This window comes from Astyanax mexicanus, chromosome 1, assembly GCF_023375975.1.
Source record: "Astyanax mexicanus isolate ESR-SI-001 chromosome 1, AstMex3_surface, whole genome shotgun sequence".
NCBI classification, from domain to species: Eukaryota; Metazoa; Chordata; class Actinopteri; order Characiformes; family Acestrorhamphidae; genus Astyanax; species Astyanax mexicanus.
The window spans coordinates 86546913-86568597 of record NC_064408.1 but is presented as its reverse complement, the minus strand read 5'-3'; the positions used below and the strand labels follow the sequence as shown (position 1 = coordinate 86568597).

The 21685-nt window shown below is 43.2% G+C and overlaps 1 protein-coding gene across 1 annotated transcript; it reads left to right on the top strand.

The window, feature by feature from the left end:
• Positions 1-1098: 1098 nt before the first annotated feature.
• Positions 1099-21486, top strand: pcare2 (photoreceptor cilium actin regulator 2). Its single transcript, XM_049485158.1, has 2 exons — positions 1099-4235; positions 20687-21486. The coding sequence occupies exons 1-2, from the start codon at positions 1477-1479 to the stop codon at positions 20814-20816; spliced, it is 2889 nt and encodes a 962-aa protein (XP_049341115.1). The 5' UTR covers positions 1099-1476; the 3' UTR covers positions 20817-21486.
• The last annotated feature ends 199 nt before the right edge of the window (positions 21487-21685 follow it).

The following is a 21685-nucleotide window of genomic DNA, read 5'->3' as shown; positions in this document are numbered from 1 at the left end:
TTATTTGTCTTGCAAGTGTGTCTTGTTTTCTATTAGTTAAATGTATATTTTATTATTATTATTTTGTTCCGTTCATTTTAAATTGACTTTTTAAATAAATTTGCCTTGCTGGTGCTTTAGCATCAAATAAAAAACAATGGGTCCAATTTCCTTGTTGGTGTTTCATTAATTCAACATTTTTCAACCAATATTGTGAAATAATTGTGTATTTTGACTCAGATGTTTTAGATAATAGATTTTACTTGTATTTGTTTAATTGTAGCCCAACGTAAATGCTTAATATCTTTAGAAAATACAAAAGAATATCATATTTAAAATATATGAAACAAAAATGCATCAAAGAGGCTGAAAAAGTGACATGAACCATTATAGATGCTGTGGCTGGTCATGCTTGAAACAATATGACTACAGTTCTGCATAGTTCTAATGTGTGACCTCAATTTTCTCCACAACAATGTAAAAGGCTAATAACACGTTAAATTAAAATATTAATTTTAGTTATTTCAGCTGCATGTAATGTCACAGATTATTATTGTAAAGGGGGGGGGGGGTTGTACTTTGGTCAGACCTGTTTATTTTACCAAAAATAAACCGCACCATACTGTTCAGGATTTTGTTCAGGGAACTCATGGCTTCCAAGACAGCTATTTGCAGCCATTCAAGGAAAAATTACTAAAGGTCTTAATTCAGTTTACAAACTGAGATTGGCACAATATCAATATGTGTTTATTGTTAAAGGAATATTTATGAATACATGCACACTTACATTACATGCATATAGCCTAATGTAAAAAAAAGAAAAAAAAAACTTCCATCAGTTATTGTATAATGTGGTATTTAATTTAGTGTCTTTAAAACACGTTTAAATAATTTTAAATAGGAGGTAGCCTTCAGTGTTAAAAATTACAGTGTAGATTTAGCTTAGGCAGACTTACTGTGTAGAGACTATAAGAAGTCCTATTCTACGGCCACTAGGCATTTTTAAGAACAATAAACAGAAAAAAGGCAATGGGCAGGGCACCTTACTGCCTTGATAAGCTTACACTCTTACGTGTGGCTTTATTCTCTTAACGTGACCATCTGTGCATGCTAAGTGTGGGGAACTCCAATCCTCCTTTATCCTCTCAGCCACTTGTCTATTTGAGGAGCGCACAGCACAACTGAGAACATCAAGAATGCATCAGTTCTGTTTTCTGGTCTGTCTCAAAAAGAAAACAGTTTGAAGAATGAAGAATATCAGGACCAAAACAACAACTTAAAGCATGCCTGGGTCTTGACAGAACAGAAAGAATTTCATGGATTACCTGCTTTTTTGAAAGGATAAAGTACAGAAGTATTAAGAGGAAGGTTGTATCGGAGAGGATGGAGAGCACAAGCTACATTTCTTAACAAGGTATTTTATATACACACCAGAGACTACATTTGGCTAATTCGATTGCTGCACAATCAACATAAATATCAAATCTGTCAATTAAAATGGGTTGCTCACCGTCTAAAGGTCAGCTTTTCACTGGAGTCTCTACCCACAAAGCTCTGCAAGAAAATAACGGTTTTGTCTCTGATGGAACAGAAAATCAGAGCAAAACAGAGACAGAGATTGTTTCAGCAGGACTTACAATATTAGAAGAAGAAAACACACTTGAACCACAATGTAAGCGACCTTCTCTTTCTGATGTAGTATGTGATACAGCTGCAATCAACAGGGAAGCTCTTGATGCAGAGGGAACTGTGGATTCACAAGTGGGATTATTGTCAGAAGACAATGCAGAGAAAAAGAATGAAATAAAGAAGAAAAACAAAGGAGCCAAAAGGAGAAAGCAAAAAGAAAGGATGAGAAAAACTGTACAAATTCAGTCAAAAGTAGATTTCCCAGAAAAAATGATGATTGCTCATCAAGCAGCCTATGCTTTTATTGACCCCAATATTTCTAAATATGAGTCCCTTTTAGGAATTTTGGACCAAGCAACAAAGACTCAACTGTCTTTACAGCCTCTTGCGGCCTTGCTAGCAGTGCATTATGAGGAGCTAAACCAGGCCTTGGAAGAGATGGCAGTGGAGGGAGAGCAGATGTTGGAAGAGCATGGAAACCACATGGTTTGGCCTGCTGCACTTCGTGAAGTTCGGTTTAACACAACCAAGCTAGATGCTGAGATGTATTCTCACAAACCTCCTCCTTATACAATGCACCAGATGCTTCTACTCTCCACTGAAAAAATAAAACTAGTCGGGGACTCTGTGAAAGGGCTGGGAGACGCAGCCTTGGAAGAAGCGGCAGACTACTTTGCCTCACTCTCTCGAATGCTGGGAGAAAAGCTGGTAATGAAGAGAGCAGCAGAGAAACGTTTGAAACAAGTGCTGGATTATGTGGAGGCTGCTGCCCTAAAGAAACCTGGTCTGGAAGACTCTGCCTTGCACAGTGAGGACAGTGGCATTGGTGCAGACAATGAGTGCCAGAATGGTTCTGTGCGACTTTGTCGACACCGAGAGAGTTCTGGATCAGGGGCCAGCACTGATTTATCATCTGGATGCCCTGAGAACACCTTACCTTCTCAGCCACACCTTAATGGAGTTAATGACGGCAGAAATGATGATGAAGACGATGAAGAAGATGATGATGATGATGAAGAAGATTCCAACGAGGATGAAGAAGAAGTAAAAGATGAGCAGGAAAGGAAAACTGCTGCTAGAGCGAGAAAAATGTCTAATTGCTCTCAAGCAGGCCCACGTAAGCATTCAGACCAAACTGGTTTGCAGAATAGCATGAAATGGGCTAATCAGAAAAACACAAAAATCAGAAGATCAAAAACTGCAGACAATTCCTCAGTAAAAAGTCAGGGGAACTACAGGAATTTTCATTTAAGGGGCCTACGTAGAGCACAATCTGCTGATTGTCTGTACAGCAAAGAAGATGATAATATAGTTAAAGGGCAGGAGAAGAGGGATAATCAGAAAGATAAAAGCACTGGAAATGCTTTGAATGGAGGTGTGGTCCTTGATTGCCTTGGCAGGACAAGGTTGCGAAGACATTCATCAGAAGGCCAGAATACAGCACGATGCTATGGCCTACAGTACGGGAGCAAAGGACCATTCAAGGCTACCCTGCAACCGAACTCTCCTCCTGCTTTTGCACCTGCACCACCTGGCAGAAATGCAGTCAAAAGACTTATAAATACTTTTAGCCAAGGAGTGCAAGAACAATCCAATCAAAAGCCACTTAATGGGCCCATGAAAGTTAGAGGAACCAAGAAGGGTTTCCTGCCCATGATAAACAACAGCAAGGGAGGTGTTTCCTCCAATGGAAACAACAATAACAACAGTTATTCAGCTGACCAGAGACCTGATGATGTAGATGTGGACAGCCTCCCTCCCCCTCCCCCTGAGGTACTAATGGACAACTCTTTTGAGAGCAATGAAGGACCATGCGAAGATGAGGAGAGCAATGGATCTCTAAATCAGAGATGTTCCACACAGAGACAGAGATATGGTGTCTCTCGTCTGCGAGCATCAATGCAGACGGTTACTGTGCTCCCCAGCCGAGCCAGCGTTCCACGGCGTGCTCATAGCATCTCACCTGCTCGTCCTCTCAGGCAGGATGCTGTGTCTGGAAGCCGCCAAGGCCAGGACTGTCACCAGGAATCCGGAGTCAGTGCACAGAAAGAGGAGGCAACCAGCCTTTATCAGCAGTCTCGAAAGATAATTCATATGCGTCACTCATCTCATTCTCCAGCCAAGACTGGCTTCATCAGATCAGGGTCTGTAGGAAGACAGGGGAGCAGGGACACAGGAGAAAACGATACCTTGGCCCCTTACCCAAACAGCTATGCACCAACTACTCCACCTGTCTCCAGAGCTCGGCTTCCACCATCTTGCCCCTCTGTGTGCCACAGAGTCCCAAGCCCTCCTGTTTTACCCTCTGCCACATCCTCAACTCCCGGCACCCAAATATGGACCAGAAGATGTAGTGATGAAGAAAATGTCACCAGTTCATTTTCATTTAATGATGCTCGCTCTGTATTCTGTCAAGACACCCAGTCAGGTTCCCAGTCACTGACCCCTTCCTGTAGGTCCACACTACCGAGGCCTTGGGGAGAACCATCCAGAGGAAGGCGGCAGACTACCCGCCCCCCTCAGACCTACACGAAAAGCAGCAGCCCTTCACCTGTCAGGTCTACTCTCTCTGAACAACATCAGCCATTGCCCATTGCCACCCAACCCCACAGCCAGGAGAGCGAGAGGTAAATGTTACCCACAAACTTACTAAAGCTCCAAATTATGAACAACAGAAGTTTTGTTGTGTAATAAATTACAGAACTTTGGGCAATACCAAAATACTATCCTTTTTGGCCATCAAATTTTCCAATCAAATTTGTTCACAATTCATCACATTAATAAGACTAGAAAATATATATTTCCCAGCTTAATCACTTTTGAATTATGCATGTGTCCATGTGTTCGCGACAAGCTGCCCAACAGGGTGAAAGGGTGGATGTAACGCCAGGTAGTGAGGAGTGACGCAAGCCGAGTAAAATAAGCAAACAGGTTTATTAACAGGCAGTATAACAAGAAACAGTAAAGCCAGGCAAACAAAGATCTCACCGAAAAACCAAGACGTAGTCGAAAGTACAGTCCGAGTTCGTAACCGAGTATCAGTCCAACCATGCAATAAATCCAATAAGGGCAAGACAAAAGACATAAACCAATAATCCAAAAACAGAGTCGTAATCATAAAGCCAAAACGAGAAACGATAGGAGAACGCTTAGTATGCAACATCAGTTAACAATACCTCGCGGTGTTTGTTTACAAACTGCAGACTTAAATACCGGAGCTAGATGGGTATGAACCGGAACTAACTCAGAACACCGGGGAATCAGAGCGTCGGAGCGAAATGTGATTGGGTGAAGTAGAACGGATACTGTTGGTGTCATAATCAACAGGATTCTGGGAAATGGAGTCCGGTAATGTGGAAGGAGAACGAGGCAGCGTGACAGTTCCCCCCTCCAAAGAGTCCGAAGGAGCCGAAGGATGAGGACGATGCAAGGAAACCACCTCCTCCCCCCCAGCGGCGTCCTGGACAGGCAATGCAGAAGCGGGATCGGAACGGACGGGAACCCTGGACCTTGGACGACCTCTCCTGGAGCCGCGGACAGAGCTGGAAGAAAGGGCAGAAACTGAACCACGACGTCTACTCCGTCGAGGAACCGGAGACCTCTTCCTGGGGCGACCTCTGGGGCGTGGAGCCGGACGAGACGGATGAGACCGATGAAAGTCCTCCACCATTAGTGGGTCCAGAACATCCCTCGCAGGCACCCAGCTCCTTTCCTCTGGTCCGTAACCCCTCCAGTCCACCAGGTACTCCAGGGCTCCCCCTCTCCGCCTGGAGTCCAGCAGTCGTTCCACCGCATAGACTGGATCACCATCCACAGCCACCGAAGGAGGAGGAAGCGACCCAAGCGACGTCTCATCCAACGGGCCAGGGATAACCGGCTTTAACAAAGATACATGAAACGAAGGACAAACACGGTAATGAGGAGGCAAATCAAGACGGTAGGTGACTTCATTAATTCTCTTAATAATCTTAAAAGGTCCAATGTACTTAGCTGAAAGTTTCTTATGTGAATCTGGTTGCCGGAAATCCCTGGTTGACAGCCAAACCCGATCTCCAGGAGAATAGAGGGGGGCCTCGCGACGTAGGCGATCAGCCTGTCTTTTCTGTCGCTGTAATACTGCCTCAATACGCCTGTGAGTCTCCTCCCACACTTCCTCGCTCCGACGCATCCAATCATCAACTGCAGGAATGTTGGAGGGTTCAGCTGACCAGGGCATGATGGGTGGCTGGTAGCCTAAAAAACACTGAAAAGGAGTCAATTTTGTGGTGGAACTGATCAAAGAGTTCTGAGCTAGTTCGGCCCAAGGAAGGAATTTAGCCCAATCGTGAATGTTGTTAGAACAATATATTCTCAAAAATTTACCTAGCTCCTGATTCATTCGTTCACATTGGCCGTTACTTTGAGGATGGTAGCCAGAGGATAAACTAACAGAAATACCTAATCTATTCATAAAGGCTGACCAGACTTGAGAAATGAATTGAGGACCGCGGTCGGAAACAATATCCTCCGGGATACCAAACACACGAAACACATGATTAAACAAAGCTTCAGCAGTTTCTAAGGCAACGGGCATTTTACAAAAAGGAATGAATCTCACACCGCGAGAGAATCGATCTATGACTGTCATGATCACTGTCTGACCCATAGATTCAGGGAGGTCTGTAACAAAATCAACTGCAAGATGGGACCAGGGTCGAGCAGGTACGGGCAATGGCACTAATTTGCCAGCGGGGAGAGTACGAGGAGTTTTACACTGAGCACAAATAGTACAAGACGCAACAAAGTCATGAATGTCCGAGCGCATGTTTTCCCACCAAAAATGATTCTCCAATAATTCATGTGTTCGAGTCTCACCAGGATGTCCTGAAGTGAGAGAAGTGTGGGCCCATGTGATAAGTCTATCTCTACACTGGTCAGGTACATAGGTTTTATCTGAGGGACACTGTGCAGGGGGCTGTGAAGTGGAGTTAATCCGATCAATTTCTTCTGAGATCTCCCATCGGATGGGAGCTACCACAATGCCTGGTTTCAGAATAGTAGAGGGTTCTGAGCTTTCTAAACTCTCGTCCTCGTAAATTCTAGAGAGAGCATCTGCCTTGGTGTTTCTGGAACCTGGTCGATAGGTGATAACGAAATCAAAACGTGCAAAGAAAACCGACCAACGAGCCTGACGTGAATTTAAACATTTCATGGATCTTAAATACTCCAAATTCTTGTGGTCAGTGATTACTACAAAGGGATGTAATGATCCCTCCAACCAATGTCTCCACTTCTCTAAAGCTAGCTTAATAGCCAAAAGCTCACGATCGCCAATTCCATAATTACGTTCAGCTGGGGAGAGCTTATGAGAGAAATAAGCCACCGGGTGCATCTTACTGGGGGAACCGAAATGTTGGGAGAGTACGGCTCCAACCCCTACACTGGACGCATCAACTTCGACTACAAAAGGTTCCTTAGGCTCGGGGTGTTTCAATAAAGGGGCCGTAATAAACACTTCCTTGAGAGAAGAGAATGCAACAGATGCTTCTTCTGACCAAACCAATTTTCGGGCATTACCTCCTAGCAAGTTTGTAAGTGGGGCAGCTACTGAACTATAATTACGAATAAATCTACGATAAAAGTTAGCAAAACCCAGAAATCTCTGTAATTCCTTGACTGATTTGGGACGAGGCCAATTAGCAACAGCTTGAACCTTCCTATCATCCATAGTTATACCAGTAGTACTGATCACATATCCTAAAAAGGAAATAGTAGACATATGAAACTCGCATTTCTCTGCTTTGACGAAAAGCTGATTCTGCAGTAATCGAGTAAGTACAGCGCGTACATGAGAGACATGAGTATGTAGATCAGGTGAGTAAATAAGGATATCGTCAATATATACTATGACAAATCGTCCTAACATATCACGGAGTACGTCATTAATGAAGGATTGAAAAACGGAAGGGGCATTCTTGAGACCAAAAGGCATAACTAAATACTCATAGTGCCCCCTGGTGGTCGAAAAGGCAGTTTTCCACTCATCACCCTCTCTGATTCTTACCAAATTATAGGCACTACGGAGGTCTAACTTAGTGAATAAGGAGGCTCCACGTAATTGTTCAAGAGCCACCGGAACTAGAGGCAGTGGGTACGGATATGTCTTGGTAACAGCATTGAGTTGGCGATAATCGATACAGGGGCGAAGACCTCCATCCTTCTTCTTAACAAAGAAGAAGGATGCAGCCACGGGAGAGGTGGAAGGACGAATAAACCCCTGAGCTAGAGCTTCCTGAACGTATTCCTCCATAGCGCATTCCTCAACCTGAGTTAATGGGTAAATGCGTGATTTAGGAGGTATCTGGTTATTAATAAGTTCAATTGCACAGTCATAAGAACGATGTGGGGGAAGTTGAGTGGCACGAGATTTGCTAAATACTTCAGATAAATCTGCATAATCGGAAGGAATCTGTGTAAGTGATTCCTGACCTGGGCTCTCTACAGTAGTAGCCTGAATCAACAATTTAGGACCAGTAATACAGTGATCATGACAGTAAGGAGACCAAGAAATGATTTCACAATTAGACCAAGAAATCAGAGGGTTGTGTTTTTTCAACCAAGGAAGTCCTAAAATAATCTGATAGCTAGTGTCCTTCATTACAAAAAACCTGGTCTCCTCAGAATGCAGGGCGCTGACGTTCAGTTTGACTGGTGTGGTGATGTGGGATACGGCTCCTTGTCCTACTGGGGTCCCATCCACCGCTGACAGCCTCATTGGATTCTCCAGGCACTCGAACTGGATCTGGAGACTTCTGGCCAGCTCCTCATTAATAAAGTTCCCCTCAGCACCGGAATCAATCAGAGCTGGAAAAACACAGGAAGAGGACTGGCAGAACAGAATAACTGATATAATAAATGATCGTGAAAACATGTCAGAGCTTAGTCGGCTTACCCTCTTAGCGTGTGGAACCCCCTCCACACGCTTTCCCGAGTCAGAAGCAGGTGGCTCATATGGACGGTCCGGGTTGCCATGGTAACCATGGGATTGCCCACCGTTGGACGAGCCTGACGACTGTTTTCGCTGTACTCGGGGAGGGCAGCTCCGACACTCGCGTAACATGTGCCCCGCTCTTCCACAGTAAAAGCATAATCCAGCCTGAAGTCGTCGCCTCTTCTCTTCACTCGATAGACGGGTAGCATCCACTTGCATGGGTTCTTCCTCCCTGAAAGTGGAACGAGGAGTATATCCAGATGCTCGGGGCGTAGCGAGATGAGGAGTAGGGATACCAGCTCTACGACCAGGTACAGAGCTTTGTTTAAGCTGATCCAGTCTAATGGCTAGCGAGATTAGTTCATCAAGGGGTAATCCGTCGTCTTTGCATGCTAATTCGGATAGCACATCTGCCCTGAGTCCGTTACGAAACATCACTCGTAGCGCCGGTTCATTCCAACCACTACCCGCAGCCAGAGTGCGAAATTCCAGAGCATAATCAGAAACAGACCGATTTCCCTGACGTAACTGGACTAATAACTCCCCCTGAGATTGTCCGTGATGAGGGTGATCAAAAACCAGCTTAAACTCACTGAGAAAGTGTTCGTAGGTGCTATGTTCAATGCTAGGCCAGATAGCAGTAGCCCAATCCAAAGCTCTACCGGTAAGGCGCGATATAAAAAATGAAATACGCGCTGCATCGACGCTCACAAGAGAATTGGCAAAAAACAGTGACATTTGCAAAAGGAAACCTCTGCACAAATCCGGAGAGCCATCATATTTATCGGGTTTGCTTACCGGAAAAGCAGCCGCCGAAGGATAGCTGGGAGCGCTAGCTGGAGAGCTAACAGAGGCCTGGTTAGCGGAGGCTAAGCTAGCTGGCGTGGCTACTCTCAGCTGAGCAAGCTGATTAGCAATATCTTGGAGGCTCGTAGTGATCCGAGCTAACTGAGAGTGCTGCTCAGACTGCTGAGTAGTAAGAGTGGTAACGGTGTTAGCAAAGCTCTCGAACAACTGGCTATGCTGTTCGAGAACCCTCCCCTGGTTACCGACTGCCTGTTGAAGATTATTTAACTCGGCCATCACTAGCGGCGAGGTATTATGTAACGCCAGGTAGTGAGGAGTGACGCAAGCCGAGTAAAATAAGCAAACAGGTTTATTAACAGGCAGTATAACAAGAAACAGTAAAGCCAGGCAAACAAAGATCTCACCGAAAAACCAAGACGTAGTCGAAAGTACAGTCCGAGTTCGTAACCGAGTATCAGTCCAACCATGCAATAAATCCAATAAGGGCAAGACAAAAGACATAAACCAATAATCCAAAAACAGAGTCGTAATCATAAAGCCAAAACGAGAAACGATAGGAGAACGCTTAGTATGCAACATCAGTTAACAATACCTCGCGGTGTTTGTTTACAAACTGCAGACTTAAATACCGGAGCTAGATGGGTATGAACCGGAACTAACTCAGAACACCGGGGAATCAGAGCGTCGGAGCGAAATGTGATTGGGTGAAGTAGAACGGATACTGTTGGTGTCATAATCAACAGGATTCTGGGAAATGGAGTCCGGTAATGTGGAAGGAGAACGAGGCAGCGTGACAGTGGACAGTTTCAGCTCCCCCCCCCCCCCCCCCCATTAACAAACTGTGTAATACTTTATATAAAAAAAATACTTTAAGTTGAAGTTTAACATTTCTCTACATTTGCATACAGAAAAAAATTAGTGTTACACAGTGTATGTACGTAATTTAAATAAAATACTATGCTGTGGACACAAAAGGCACATTTTTTTATTCAGATCCATCTGTGTATTTAAGTGATTGCGTGGGTAAAAAGAAACTACACCCAAATAAAAACACCAGGGCCATCTGCTGCCACAGAGTTCACAGATGTCAGTCAGCTGTCTCATGATCTGTCTCTGTCGGATCAGCCTGTTTATCGTCTGGATGACCTAACTTTTAATCTCTGCACAAGTTCAAATGATCATTCACCAAGTAACAACAACAATAGTTGGTCAAATCGAGGATGCCATTCTTTAATTATTTCATTCATAATGGTTCACTTAGTTTATCAATTTGACTTTTTGGATATTTTAAAGACAAATGCAATTTTTTTTTTTTACAAAATATTTGGTCTGCTTAAGCTCATTCTTGGTGCTTTAGTACCCAAAAAGCCTGTACATAGGCCCACAAATTGTATATGTTTCATAGAAATTGTTAAACCATTCATAGCGGTATCTGAATAATACATTTTTTTATTTTTTACATTTCTATTTTGATTTAAATTCCTGACATAGAATTATTTAAAATTATTTTTATAGATTACAATTCTCCATGTACGCTATGAAAATATTAATTTGTCAGAGTAATGCGTATTAATGTATTATGCATATCATCCTGCATAAAATGCCATGCAATGTTGGTTCTGTGCACAGGAACAGGAACAGGCTAAAAACAGTAAAATACTACCAGAATGAAGCCAGCTTATTACTGGTATAATTACACTGCATCTACTCAGTACTACTACAGTATTTTACTGTATACTGAATTACAGTGTGGCAATGGAATAACTGTGTTTTTACGGTAACAGTAACCAGTTTTACAGTACAAACCAGCACATTACTGCTATTTTAAGCACTGCAATATAATATTTACTGAACTGTTTTCTAAAATGACAGAAAAACTGGTGCTAATATGCTAGCTTATATTGGTTACATCTTTTAAACTGAATTAAATTAGCAAAAACCTTAACTACCTCAAACAAACAAACACCAGTACAAATATGCTGCTTGCTAGCTAGCGCTAGCTAACTTTACTCAAGCTACAAAGCTTGCTAGCTAACCTAAATGTACCTAACAGACCTAATTTACAAACAACTACATTTTTCTTTAAGTTTAACTATGTGCAGATAAAGACAATACTGGACAGTCTGCCTGTATCAGGAGATAAGCAGCACAGCAGCTGTTTCCTTACTTGAACTTCAGGTGAGCTCCTCTTACCAAAGCTGTGCAGTTCAAATTCTCCTGTCGACTGACGTAATCAAGCTCAGGAAAAACACACTGGTGTGTCTGAAGCATAAGAAATGCTGTCTGTTCAGACAGGATTCTCAGGCAGGATCCAGTCATATCTCACTCCAAGTTGAGGTCTCTGGCCCTCTGTATTTGTTGTTTAGTTAAAATGCTAACAGCTAATGCTAACAATCATATTTAGCAGTGAGCTGTTCATAACCTCAGATACAGAGACCTTTTTCACTAAACTAAGTAAGATTTCAGCTCAAAGTGCGAAATGAACAGTTTAAGCAGTTTAATAAACTAAAGCGTTACCCTGACAACAGAACACATTAGCCCTTAGCTTCACCAGTGCAATGCTAATAGATAGCCTGCTAAATAAAATCCAGCTCAAGACCATCATCTGAAAAGCATACCCTATGCTGGTCAAGACCTAGTCAAGGAGTTAGCCTACCAGTCTATTGTTTATTTCTGGATAACCAGCTGGTCTTGAGCTGGATTTTTAGCAGGGTACTGACTGGACTTGTAAAGGGATGATAGTGCATATTTTCATAGCTTGGCAGAAAATACTGTATTATGCTGATTAATTACAATTATGTACTGTTATTGGTTAACCAACATTACTGTTAAATTAATTTAAGGTTTGATTTATTTACAGTATTTTATTATTATTATTATTATTATTATTATTATTATTATTAATATAACAAAATACAGTATGATACAGTTTTAAATCGACAGTTAATTTACAGCTATTGATTATGAAATTATTATATTTTAATAATGTTCAAAAAACATCCATGGGAAAGGAGGGGGAGTGAAAGAAACAAGGTACCTCAAAACGACCACAACAATCAGAGGAGTTTAAGTGCAGCATTAAAACTTGAAAAGAAAAACCGTTTAGTTTCAACCTCATTTAAAGTTTTTACTTTTGCATTGTGTCATTTGCATCAGAAAACATTGGTGGGCTAGTTTTAGATAAACTCAAAACATGTATGTTCTAACAAACAACTGCATGAACTATATATTACACAAACAATTATAGGCAAAAACTGATTTAATCAACTGTTTCACAGGAAAAAATCTGCTCAGAATTGCTATTTTAACCCATTTATATCACTTACTCGATTAACTCAAATTTAGTTTAGTTTAAAACAAAATGAAAAAGATTATTACGATCGATAAAGCAACACTGTCATGGTGGAGCACAGAATACAGACACTCGCGGAACCAGTCAAGGATTTTATTAAAAACCCACAGGGTACAGAGAATGAGATTAGCAGTATAAACAAAACACCAGTAAAGGTATACCTGGGAGCGGAGAGCTTAACAGGATAGTGAGGCAGTCCAGTGGTCATACACGAAGTAAGCAGTATCAGAGGCAATCCAAAAACAGAAACGATAAACAATCCAATGGTCATACACAAGGCAGGCAGTATCAAAGATGATCCGAAAAACATAAACGATAAACAGTCCAGGGTAATACACGAAAAAATCCACAACGAAGGCAAAGGCAAAAATCGGTAGTCAAAAAACAAAAGCAAGGTCATACACAGAAAATAATCACAGAGAATAACGCTTTGTAATGTTGGACGAAACCTAGGCAATACGCGGCGCTGAAGGGCGTCTGAGCAGTACTTTTATACTGTGGCTAATACTCAGGGCTAACAGGCCGGGGCAGGTGAGGTGTCACGTGATCAGCAGTGTGTGTGTTGTCAGCGAGTGGTGCATTCTGGGTATTGTAGTTGTTGGGCTGACAACCTCCGTTGGAGACCAGTGTGGAAGGACAGGAAGTGCCTACAGCACCAGACGTGACAGTACCCTCCCCCGAAGGAGTCGGACGGGAACGAGGACGACCACGACGACGACCACCCGACGAGCAGGGAGCACCGGCGGGAGGAACTGGAGTCGCCACAGAGGTACCGGACAGGCGGGGGCTGAGAGACCGGGAACCCCGACGCACCGGAACCGACGAGGAAAGCGAGCGCTTGGGACGCCCACGGGGTCTGGGAGCAGGCTTGCCCGGGTAACGGGCATGAAACTCAGCCAGTATAGCAGGGTCCAGCACGTCGCCGGCAGCAACCCAGCAACGCTCCTCGGGGCCGTAGCCCTCCCAGTCGATCAGATACTGGAGTACGCCACCACGCCTGCGAGAATCCAGTACCTCTCTCACCGCATACGTAGACGAGGCCTCCCCCTCCACTGCCGCGGGCGGAACGTCATCTGGAGTACCCTCAGCGAGCGGACCTGGGACAAGAGGCTTGAGAAGAGACACATGGAATGAGTTGTGTACACGGTATTGAGCTGGCAGCTCAATCTTATAGGTAACCTCGTTAACCTGAGACAACACCTTAAAGGGACCGATGTATTTAGGTACCAACTTCCTGCACTCTCCCTCAAACCTCAAGTCCCGTGTAGACAACCAAACCCGATCCCCGGGTTGGTATTGGGGGGTACTGCCTCGGTGTCTGTCAGACCTCTCCTTGTACTGGTGTAACGCATCCGAGACCTGCTGATGAGTTTCCTCCCACACCTGCTCACTCCGTTTCATCCAGTCGTCTACTGCCGGAACCTCAGTAGCCACGGCTGTCCACGGAGCTAACGGAGGTTGGAACCCCAGAATGCACTGGAAGGGAGTGAGACCAGAGGTAGAGTTAGTGAGGGAGTTTTGTGCAATTTCTGCCCATATAAGAAATTGAGACCAGTCGGAGGGATGTTTGTGACAGTAAAGTCTGAGGAATTTACCAAGCTCCTGATTGACACGCTCACACTGCCCATTGCTAGTGGGATGGAACCCTGAGGTAAGACTCACATGAACCCCTAAATGTTCAAAGAAGGCTTTCCATACTCTAGACGTGAACTGAGGGCCTCTATCCGAAAGGATATCTTCAGGGATACCAAAGTGTCTAAAAATGTGAGAGTAGATGGCCTGAGCTGTCTGTAAAGCTGTAGGTAGAGCAGGGAAAGGAATAAACTTAACCCCCCTAGAAAACCTGTCTACCACCGTGAGAACAGTAGTGTACCCTTCGGACTCAGGTAAGTCCGTGACAAAGTCTACCGCGATATGAGACCAGGGTCGCTCTGGAACGGGTAGAGGAACTAGCTTACCGGCTGGAAGGGTCTTTGGCGTTTTGCACTGAGCACATACCGAGCAAGAGACTACAAAAGTGTGTACGTCAGCTCGCATGGTTTCCCACCAATAACGAGCCGAAATTAACTGTAAGGTGCGCGTGACACCCGGATGGCCTGACGTGAGAGAAGAGTGAGCCCAGCTAATGAGACGATCACGATATTGTAAGGGAACGAAAGTTTTCTGAGGTGGACAACCCTCAGGAGGAGGTGACCGTTCAGCAGCCTGCTGAATCAGATCATCCAACTCCCAGTGAATAACTGCTATTTTAACGTCTGGAGGTAGAATACGCTCACACTCAGAGGACTGAGATGCGCTGTCAGGAGTGCAGAAGATTCGTGACAGCGCATCCGCCTTGGTGTTACGGTTACCAGGTCGGAACGAAATGGAAAAATCAAACCTGGAGAAAAACAGTGACCAGCGTGCTTGGCGGGGGTTGAGGCGTTTAGCATTACGTAAGTACTCCAGGTTCTTATGATCCGTGAGAACAGTAAACGGATGAGCGGACCCCTCCAACCAGTGACGCCACTCCTCGAGAGCTAGTTTGACAGCTAGCAGTTCCCTATCCCCTATGCCATAATTGCGTTCTGCAGGAGACATCTTTCTAGAAAAGAAGGCTATGGGATGAAGTTTAGGAGGAGAACCACTGCGCTGTGATAACACGGCCCCCACCCCAGAGTCAGAAGCGTCAACCTCGACCACGAAGGGCAAATCGGGTTTGGGATGAGCGAGTATAGGGGCTGAAACAAACGCGGACTTAAGCCTAGCAAAAGCAGCCTCAGCTGCAGGCGACCAATTAAGTACCTTGGTGGCCCCCTTAGTCAATGCAGTAAGCGGAGCGGCAATACTGCTAAAATTGCGAATGAACCTCCGATAGAAATTAGCGAAGCCCAAAAAACGTTGGAGATCCTTTATGGACTGAGGAACGGGCCAATTGGTGACTGCGGAAACTTTAGTGTCGTCCATGAGGACGCCCTGGGGACTAATGACATAGCCGAGAAATGTGACCCGTTGGAGATGGAACTCACACTTCTCGGCTTTAGCATACAAATTGTTGTCTAGCAAACGTTTAAGTACGGAGCGGACATGACGAACGTGGGACTCTAAATCTGGGGAAAAGATCAGAATGTCGTCTATAAAAAGGACTACATGCTTGTTGATCATGTCGCGAAAAATGTCATTCATGAATGACTGGAAGACTGCCGGTGCGTTAGCTAGACCAAAACTCATTACCAGGTACTCATAGTGCCCATTGGTGGTAGTAAAGGCAGTCTTCCATTCATCCCCCTCACGGATGCGAATGAGATTATAGGCACTGCGTAAGTCGAGCTTGGTGAAGTACTTAGCCTCACGTAATTGTTCGAGAGCGCTAGGGATGAGAGGGAGCGGGTAAGCGAACTTCTTGGTGATATCATTTAAACCACGGTAATCAATACAAGGACGGAGACCACCATCTTTTTTCTTAACAAAAAAGAAGCCCGAACCTACAGGAGACCTAGACGGGCGAATGAAACCCTGCGCAAGAGCCTCCTCCACATAAGTAGCCATAGCCTTCTCTTCGTCAAGAGTGAGAGGATATATTCTAGCCTTAGGAAGAGTGGCACCTTCAATAAGATCTATGGCACAGTCATAGGGGCGATGTGGTGGCAGCTTAGTAGCATTAGCCTTACTAAATACTTCCAGGTAATCAGAATACTCAGAGGGAAGTACGGGAGGATCTACGACTTTGGGGCTTTCAATTGAAGTGGACTGTAAGGCTATATCAGAAAAGGCTAAACAATGTTCAAAACAGAAATCAGACCAAACCGTAATGTCCCCTTCAGGCCAGGAAATCTGAGGGTTGTGCGTCTTGAGCCAAGGCATGCCCAAAATCAACGGGTGTTCCGTGCTGGGAAGCACGAACAGAGACAGTTCCTCGTGGTGGAGAGCGCTGGCTTGGAGAGAGAGTGGCACAGTTTGGAGAGTGACAGGTCTGGAGCGCACCGATTTCCCATCAACGGCGTGGATAGAGATGGGGCGACGGAGCTCCTTCGTGGGGATGTTGTGTTCTTTCACCAATTCCAGGCTTATGAAGTTTCCCTCCGATCCGGAATCGACGAGTGCTGCAACGGGAAAAGAACCAGTGGATGAACTTAAAACCATAGGCAAAAGGAAATTCTTAGAATCACGACAAGGAGTCAAGTTACGTACCACGTTGGCGCGTGGAACCCTTTCCACACGCTTTCCCGTCGCAGGAGGCCTCATGGATCGGGTCAGGAAACCACACTCAGCTTTGTGATGACCCTTCTCTCCACAGTAGAGACATAGATGGAGACGAATGCGGCGTTGGCGTTCGGCAGCAGACAGTCTGGACCTCTGGATGTCCATGGGTTCAGGTGTGGACTCCGGAGCAGATGTAGAACCACTGAAACCGCTGGCAGAGACGTGTGGATGGGGTTCAGAAGCTACGTGGGTGCTGGACTTGGGACGACGAGATAGCAGCTGATCCAGGCGAATCGAGAGAGCAATGAGTTGATCCAGAGTGAGTGCTTCATCTCGGCAAGCTAACTCTCTTAAAATGTCTGAGTTGAGTCCGTTTTTAAACACTGAAAGAAGCGCTGCATCATTCCATCCACTGCCAGCAGCTAGTGTCCGAAACTCCAGAGCATACGTAGCGACTGGCTTGTGACCTTGCTTCAGAGCGAGCAGTAACTCTCCATTAGATTGACCGTAACGCGAGTGATCAAACACAGAGCGGAAAGTGTCCAAAAAATCCGTGTAGCTAGCCACCGAAATGCTATCCCATACAGCAGTGGCCCACTCGAGTGCTTTCCCGGAGAGACGAGAGATAATAAAGCCTATCTTGGCTTGATCAGTAGTCACTGGAGAGTTACTGAAGTAAACAGAGCACTGTAAAATAAAACCGCTGCACTTCACCGGATCACCGTCATATAACTCCGGTTTGCACACAAAAAATCCGGAGGAAGAAGCGCTGGGGTTATGAGGCCTGGTGTTAGCCATGGGGCTAGGGTTAGCAGTAGAGCTAGCGTTAGCCGGAGCTAATCCCTGTAGGTGCTCGAGGATGCTAGTCAGCTGTTGTTGCTGATTAGCTTGCTGGCTAGCTAGCTCTGTAACAGCGTGAGTCACACCAACGAGGGTTTGTTGGTGCTGACCGAGAAGTTGTCCCTGGCTAATCAACCCTGTTTTTAACTGGTCAGAGATCGCTGTCTGTTCACGTGAGGCCGCGTATTCTGTCATGGTGGAGCACAGAATACAGACACTCGCGGAACCAGTCAAGGATTTTATTAAAAACCCACAGGGTACAGAGAATGAGATTAGCAGTATAAACAAAACACCAGTAAAGGTATACCTGGGAGCGGAGAGCTTAACAGGATAGTGAGGCAGTCCAGTGGTCATACACGAAGTAAGCAGTATCAGAGGCAATCCAAAAACAGAAACGATAAACAATCCAATGGTCATACACAAGGCAGGCAGTATCAAAGATGATCCGAAAAACATAAACGATAAACAGTCCAGGGTAATACACGAAAAAATCCACAACGAAGGCAAAGGCAAAAATCGGTAGTCAAAAAACAAAAGCAAGGTCATACACAGAAAATAATCACAGAGAATAACGCTTTGTAATGTCGGACGAAACCTAGGCAATACGCGGCGCCGAAGGGCGTCTGAGCAGTACTTTTATACTGTGGCTAATACTCAGGGCTAACAGGCCGGGGCAGGTGAGGTGTCACGTGATCAGCAGTGTGTGTGTTGTCAGCGAGTGGTGCATTCTGGGTATTGTAGTTGTTGGGCTGACAACCTCCGTTGGAGACCAGTGTGGAAGGACAGGAAGTGCCTACAGCACCAGACGTGACAAACACGTTTTGTATTTTCGCTGGATAAATATAGGTAACAGCACATATTCAAATGTTTTTGATTCCTAATCAAATTTAGATTTAGATTTAATATGATAAAGTAAGTGTAATAAAGATTAATTAATTAATTAATTAAAAAAAACAACTGACAGTATTAAATGTGCAATAATAGGGTAATTTATAATTTCTTATATTCAACTGTACTTTTTTTATCTTAACCTTAACAAATCTCTTAACCATCAGAGGAAACTTGTCTACAAACACCTTTTAACAATTATGCTAAACTTTTTCAGAACATTTTAACTTAGAAAAAGTAGTACATTACTAAATAGATAAGACAATAAATAAAGCAAACACAACTACTGTCATGTAATTAGAAGACATTAAAACAGTTTGACTTGATTCAACAGAAAAAGACCCATAGCTCAGACATGAGCTCAGGAATGGGCAAGGGACTTTTTTGTTCAAGGTTTAGTTTCCTGATTTTAATACCCGCATGCATGTCAAAACAACTACTGTGATCTAAAACTGTCTGCTCTGGAATTTCTTGTATCATGCAGGCTTCAAGCAGTGACCTATACTTAGGCACTGACAAATGTATCTGTTAAATGCATTCTTACAGTCTTACCAAAGCATGTGGAAATGGAAGGCACTGACAGCAGACATTTTGTGCAATATGCTTTGATGGTTTTGAAAAAAATAATTGTGACCTTATGTAAGACTTGTTGACATTTCCAAAAATGGCTACGAAGTAGCTCTGTGAACCAGTAAACAGAATGATTGGCTGTGCAGCAATACAGTAACAACAATCCCACCTGCATGTAATCTTATCAGGAGCATTAACCCGGAGCAAGCTCAGAGTAATCCCACTGGATTAAAATCCTTCTTCTACCTGGTCATGGGCAAACCACTCATATACCTGGTCTGCTGCCCTACATTATGTTCTCCTGCATTCTGTGGCAAGTGGCAAAATAGCTGAGCTTCTAAGTGGCAAAGATGACACAGTGTGTTGAAGCTTTAATCTCAATTATGCAACCACATAAACCAATAGAACATAATGAAATTCTGCTCTCTACTGTGGGTAAAGAGTACGGCTCATTCCCTTCTCAGAGTGAACAACAACAATGCTGGCCAGATCATGTGAGCAGAATGTAAGGCTGCTTTTAAAGCAGCATACAGCTGAACTGAGTACACTTAAGTACAGTACAGTAAGTCAGAAAGGACATACCATCATTAAAAGGGCCAAATAAACCAAATAAAATTTAAAAACATTTAAAAGGATTAATTTATTCTTCTGCATTGAATCAGTTGAATACAGCTTGGTATGAGCTGATTACACAAACACAATTTAGACTAGTTTGTAAATAATACAGCTACAAAAAACAGTTAAACTTGCATGCATAGGGTGATTTTTTTATTATTACTGGTCTTATTCTCAACTACACCCCTGTGTAGTAACTCCGCCAACTGATACAACAGCAAAACATTACATATAATTTATTTATAATATTTTTACATTCTAAAAATATATTAGGGATACATTGACATCCCAGTTGGAGGCTGACATCCATATCCAAACATTTCTACATTAATATCAGCTGGTGGCAATACATGAATATTAAAACATGGAAGAATTTAAATGACCCGGATCAGCTTTACAGAGAAATGTTGCAAATTCTGTAAATAAGCAATTTGCACATATTTCCATTTTACCAGTAGGAATCCTACCACATAACCATGTATATACTTTTTATATCCTAAAAATGTGATTATGTAAAATAATTCACAATTACAGAATTAGATTAATAAAGTAATAAATAAAGTAAGGTCCAAACCCTTAATTCTTAATACAAGTACAAGTATGTACAGCATTGGCACTTATGTGTTTTGTTTGTAAATATGTGAACACGTCTTCTACAGAAAAAAATATATATAATCTTTGTCCTAATCTTTAAATATGCCACATTTCTTTGCCACTTTCAACAATACAGGTCATTTTATAACCAGAGTCATGGACCCCTATTTGCACCCTTTTGAATTATTGGCCCATCGACTCTGTATTGTGTTTCAGCATCAATGTAACACAGTCTGTTTCTTATCTGTGCTCTTCTTCAGGAGAGACTCTGCCTCGGTACTTGAAGTGGCCCAGGAGAACCCAGAGAGCTGTGGTGTGACAGACCCCTTACAGGATGTGACAGGGGCACAGGAGGCCGAGCCAAGGGAGATTACAGATAATCAGGATTAATGCCTTTTCTCTTTTTCTCTTATCTCTCTTGCCAGGGGAGAGCTAATTCTGGGCGGTTACTGGGAAGCATTTTCTAATGCACCAGGAGACAGCTTATGTGAGAAGATCTGTCTCAAATACTTATATTAGACTGTATTAGACTGGCTGTTACTGTAATTTGATTACATTTGCCTGTTTCTACTGTGTGTAATTTTTTATTATTATTCCTAGAAACATATTTACTGTCCATTTTAAAAATAAAATTGCTTCATTTGATATTGACATTCAACAATTATCATAAAGCATTTAAAAATATACTTAAATTCTTTGTATAGCACTTAGACGAGGAGCCTGAGCAGAGCAGACAGATCAATTAATCAGTAGTCTGGGTACTGATATGTCCATGTTTCAGAATATTAATAGTCAGCTAGTGTAGATTGTTTCAGTAGCCAGTTTTGGTGTTTAATAAATGTCTTTCATTCCTGTAAACTAAATAACATCATGTAGTTAAAATGTCTTTTAGCTTTGTGTAATGCTCTTAAGCTACAGTGTAAGCTTAAGCTACCGAAATGTGAGCCATGAAGCTCTACACTGAGTTTTGTATTACTATACATTGTCTTACATTATATTACCTTATATTAACATATGAAAGTTTGGAATTACTGTTTTAATAAGTATTTAATGTAATTTGGAAAGAAATAATAAAATGATGTACTACAAAATATAATCATGTTTACAATCCTTTTCTTTTCCATCATTTTACATTGGGAACTAATTACCAATATTAAACACCAGACCCTTATAAATATTAAAGTTATTTGAATTCCATTCTTAATGTTCTACAGTCTGTTACCTACAGCTGTATGTATTATCCTGGACTCTAATAAGTC

What these genes read in the sequence shown, in the direction of transcription:
- pcare2 (XM_049485158.1), top strand. Translation starts at nt 1,477, where the DNA reads ATGGGTTGCTCACCGTCTAAAGGTCAGCTTTTCACTGGAGTCTCTACC. An exon ending in CACAGCCAGGAGAGCGAGAG is followed by an intron (nt 4,236 to 20,686) that starts GTAAATGTTACC and finishes GCTCTTCTTCAG; the next exon opens with GAGAGACTCTGCCTCGGTAC.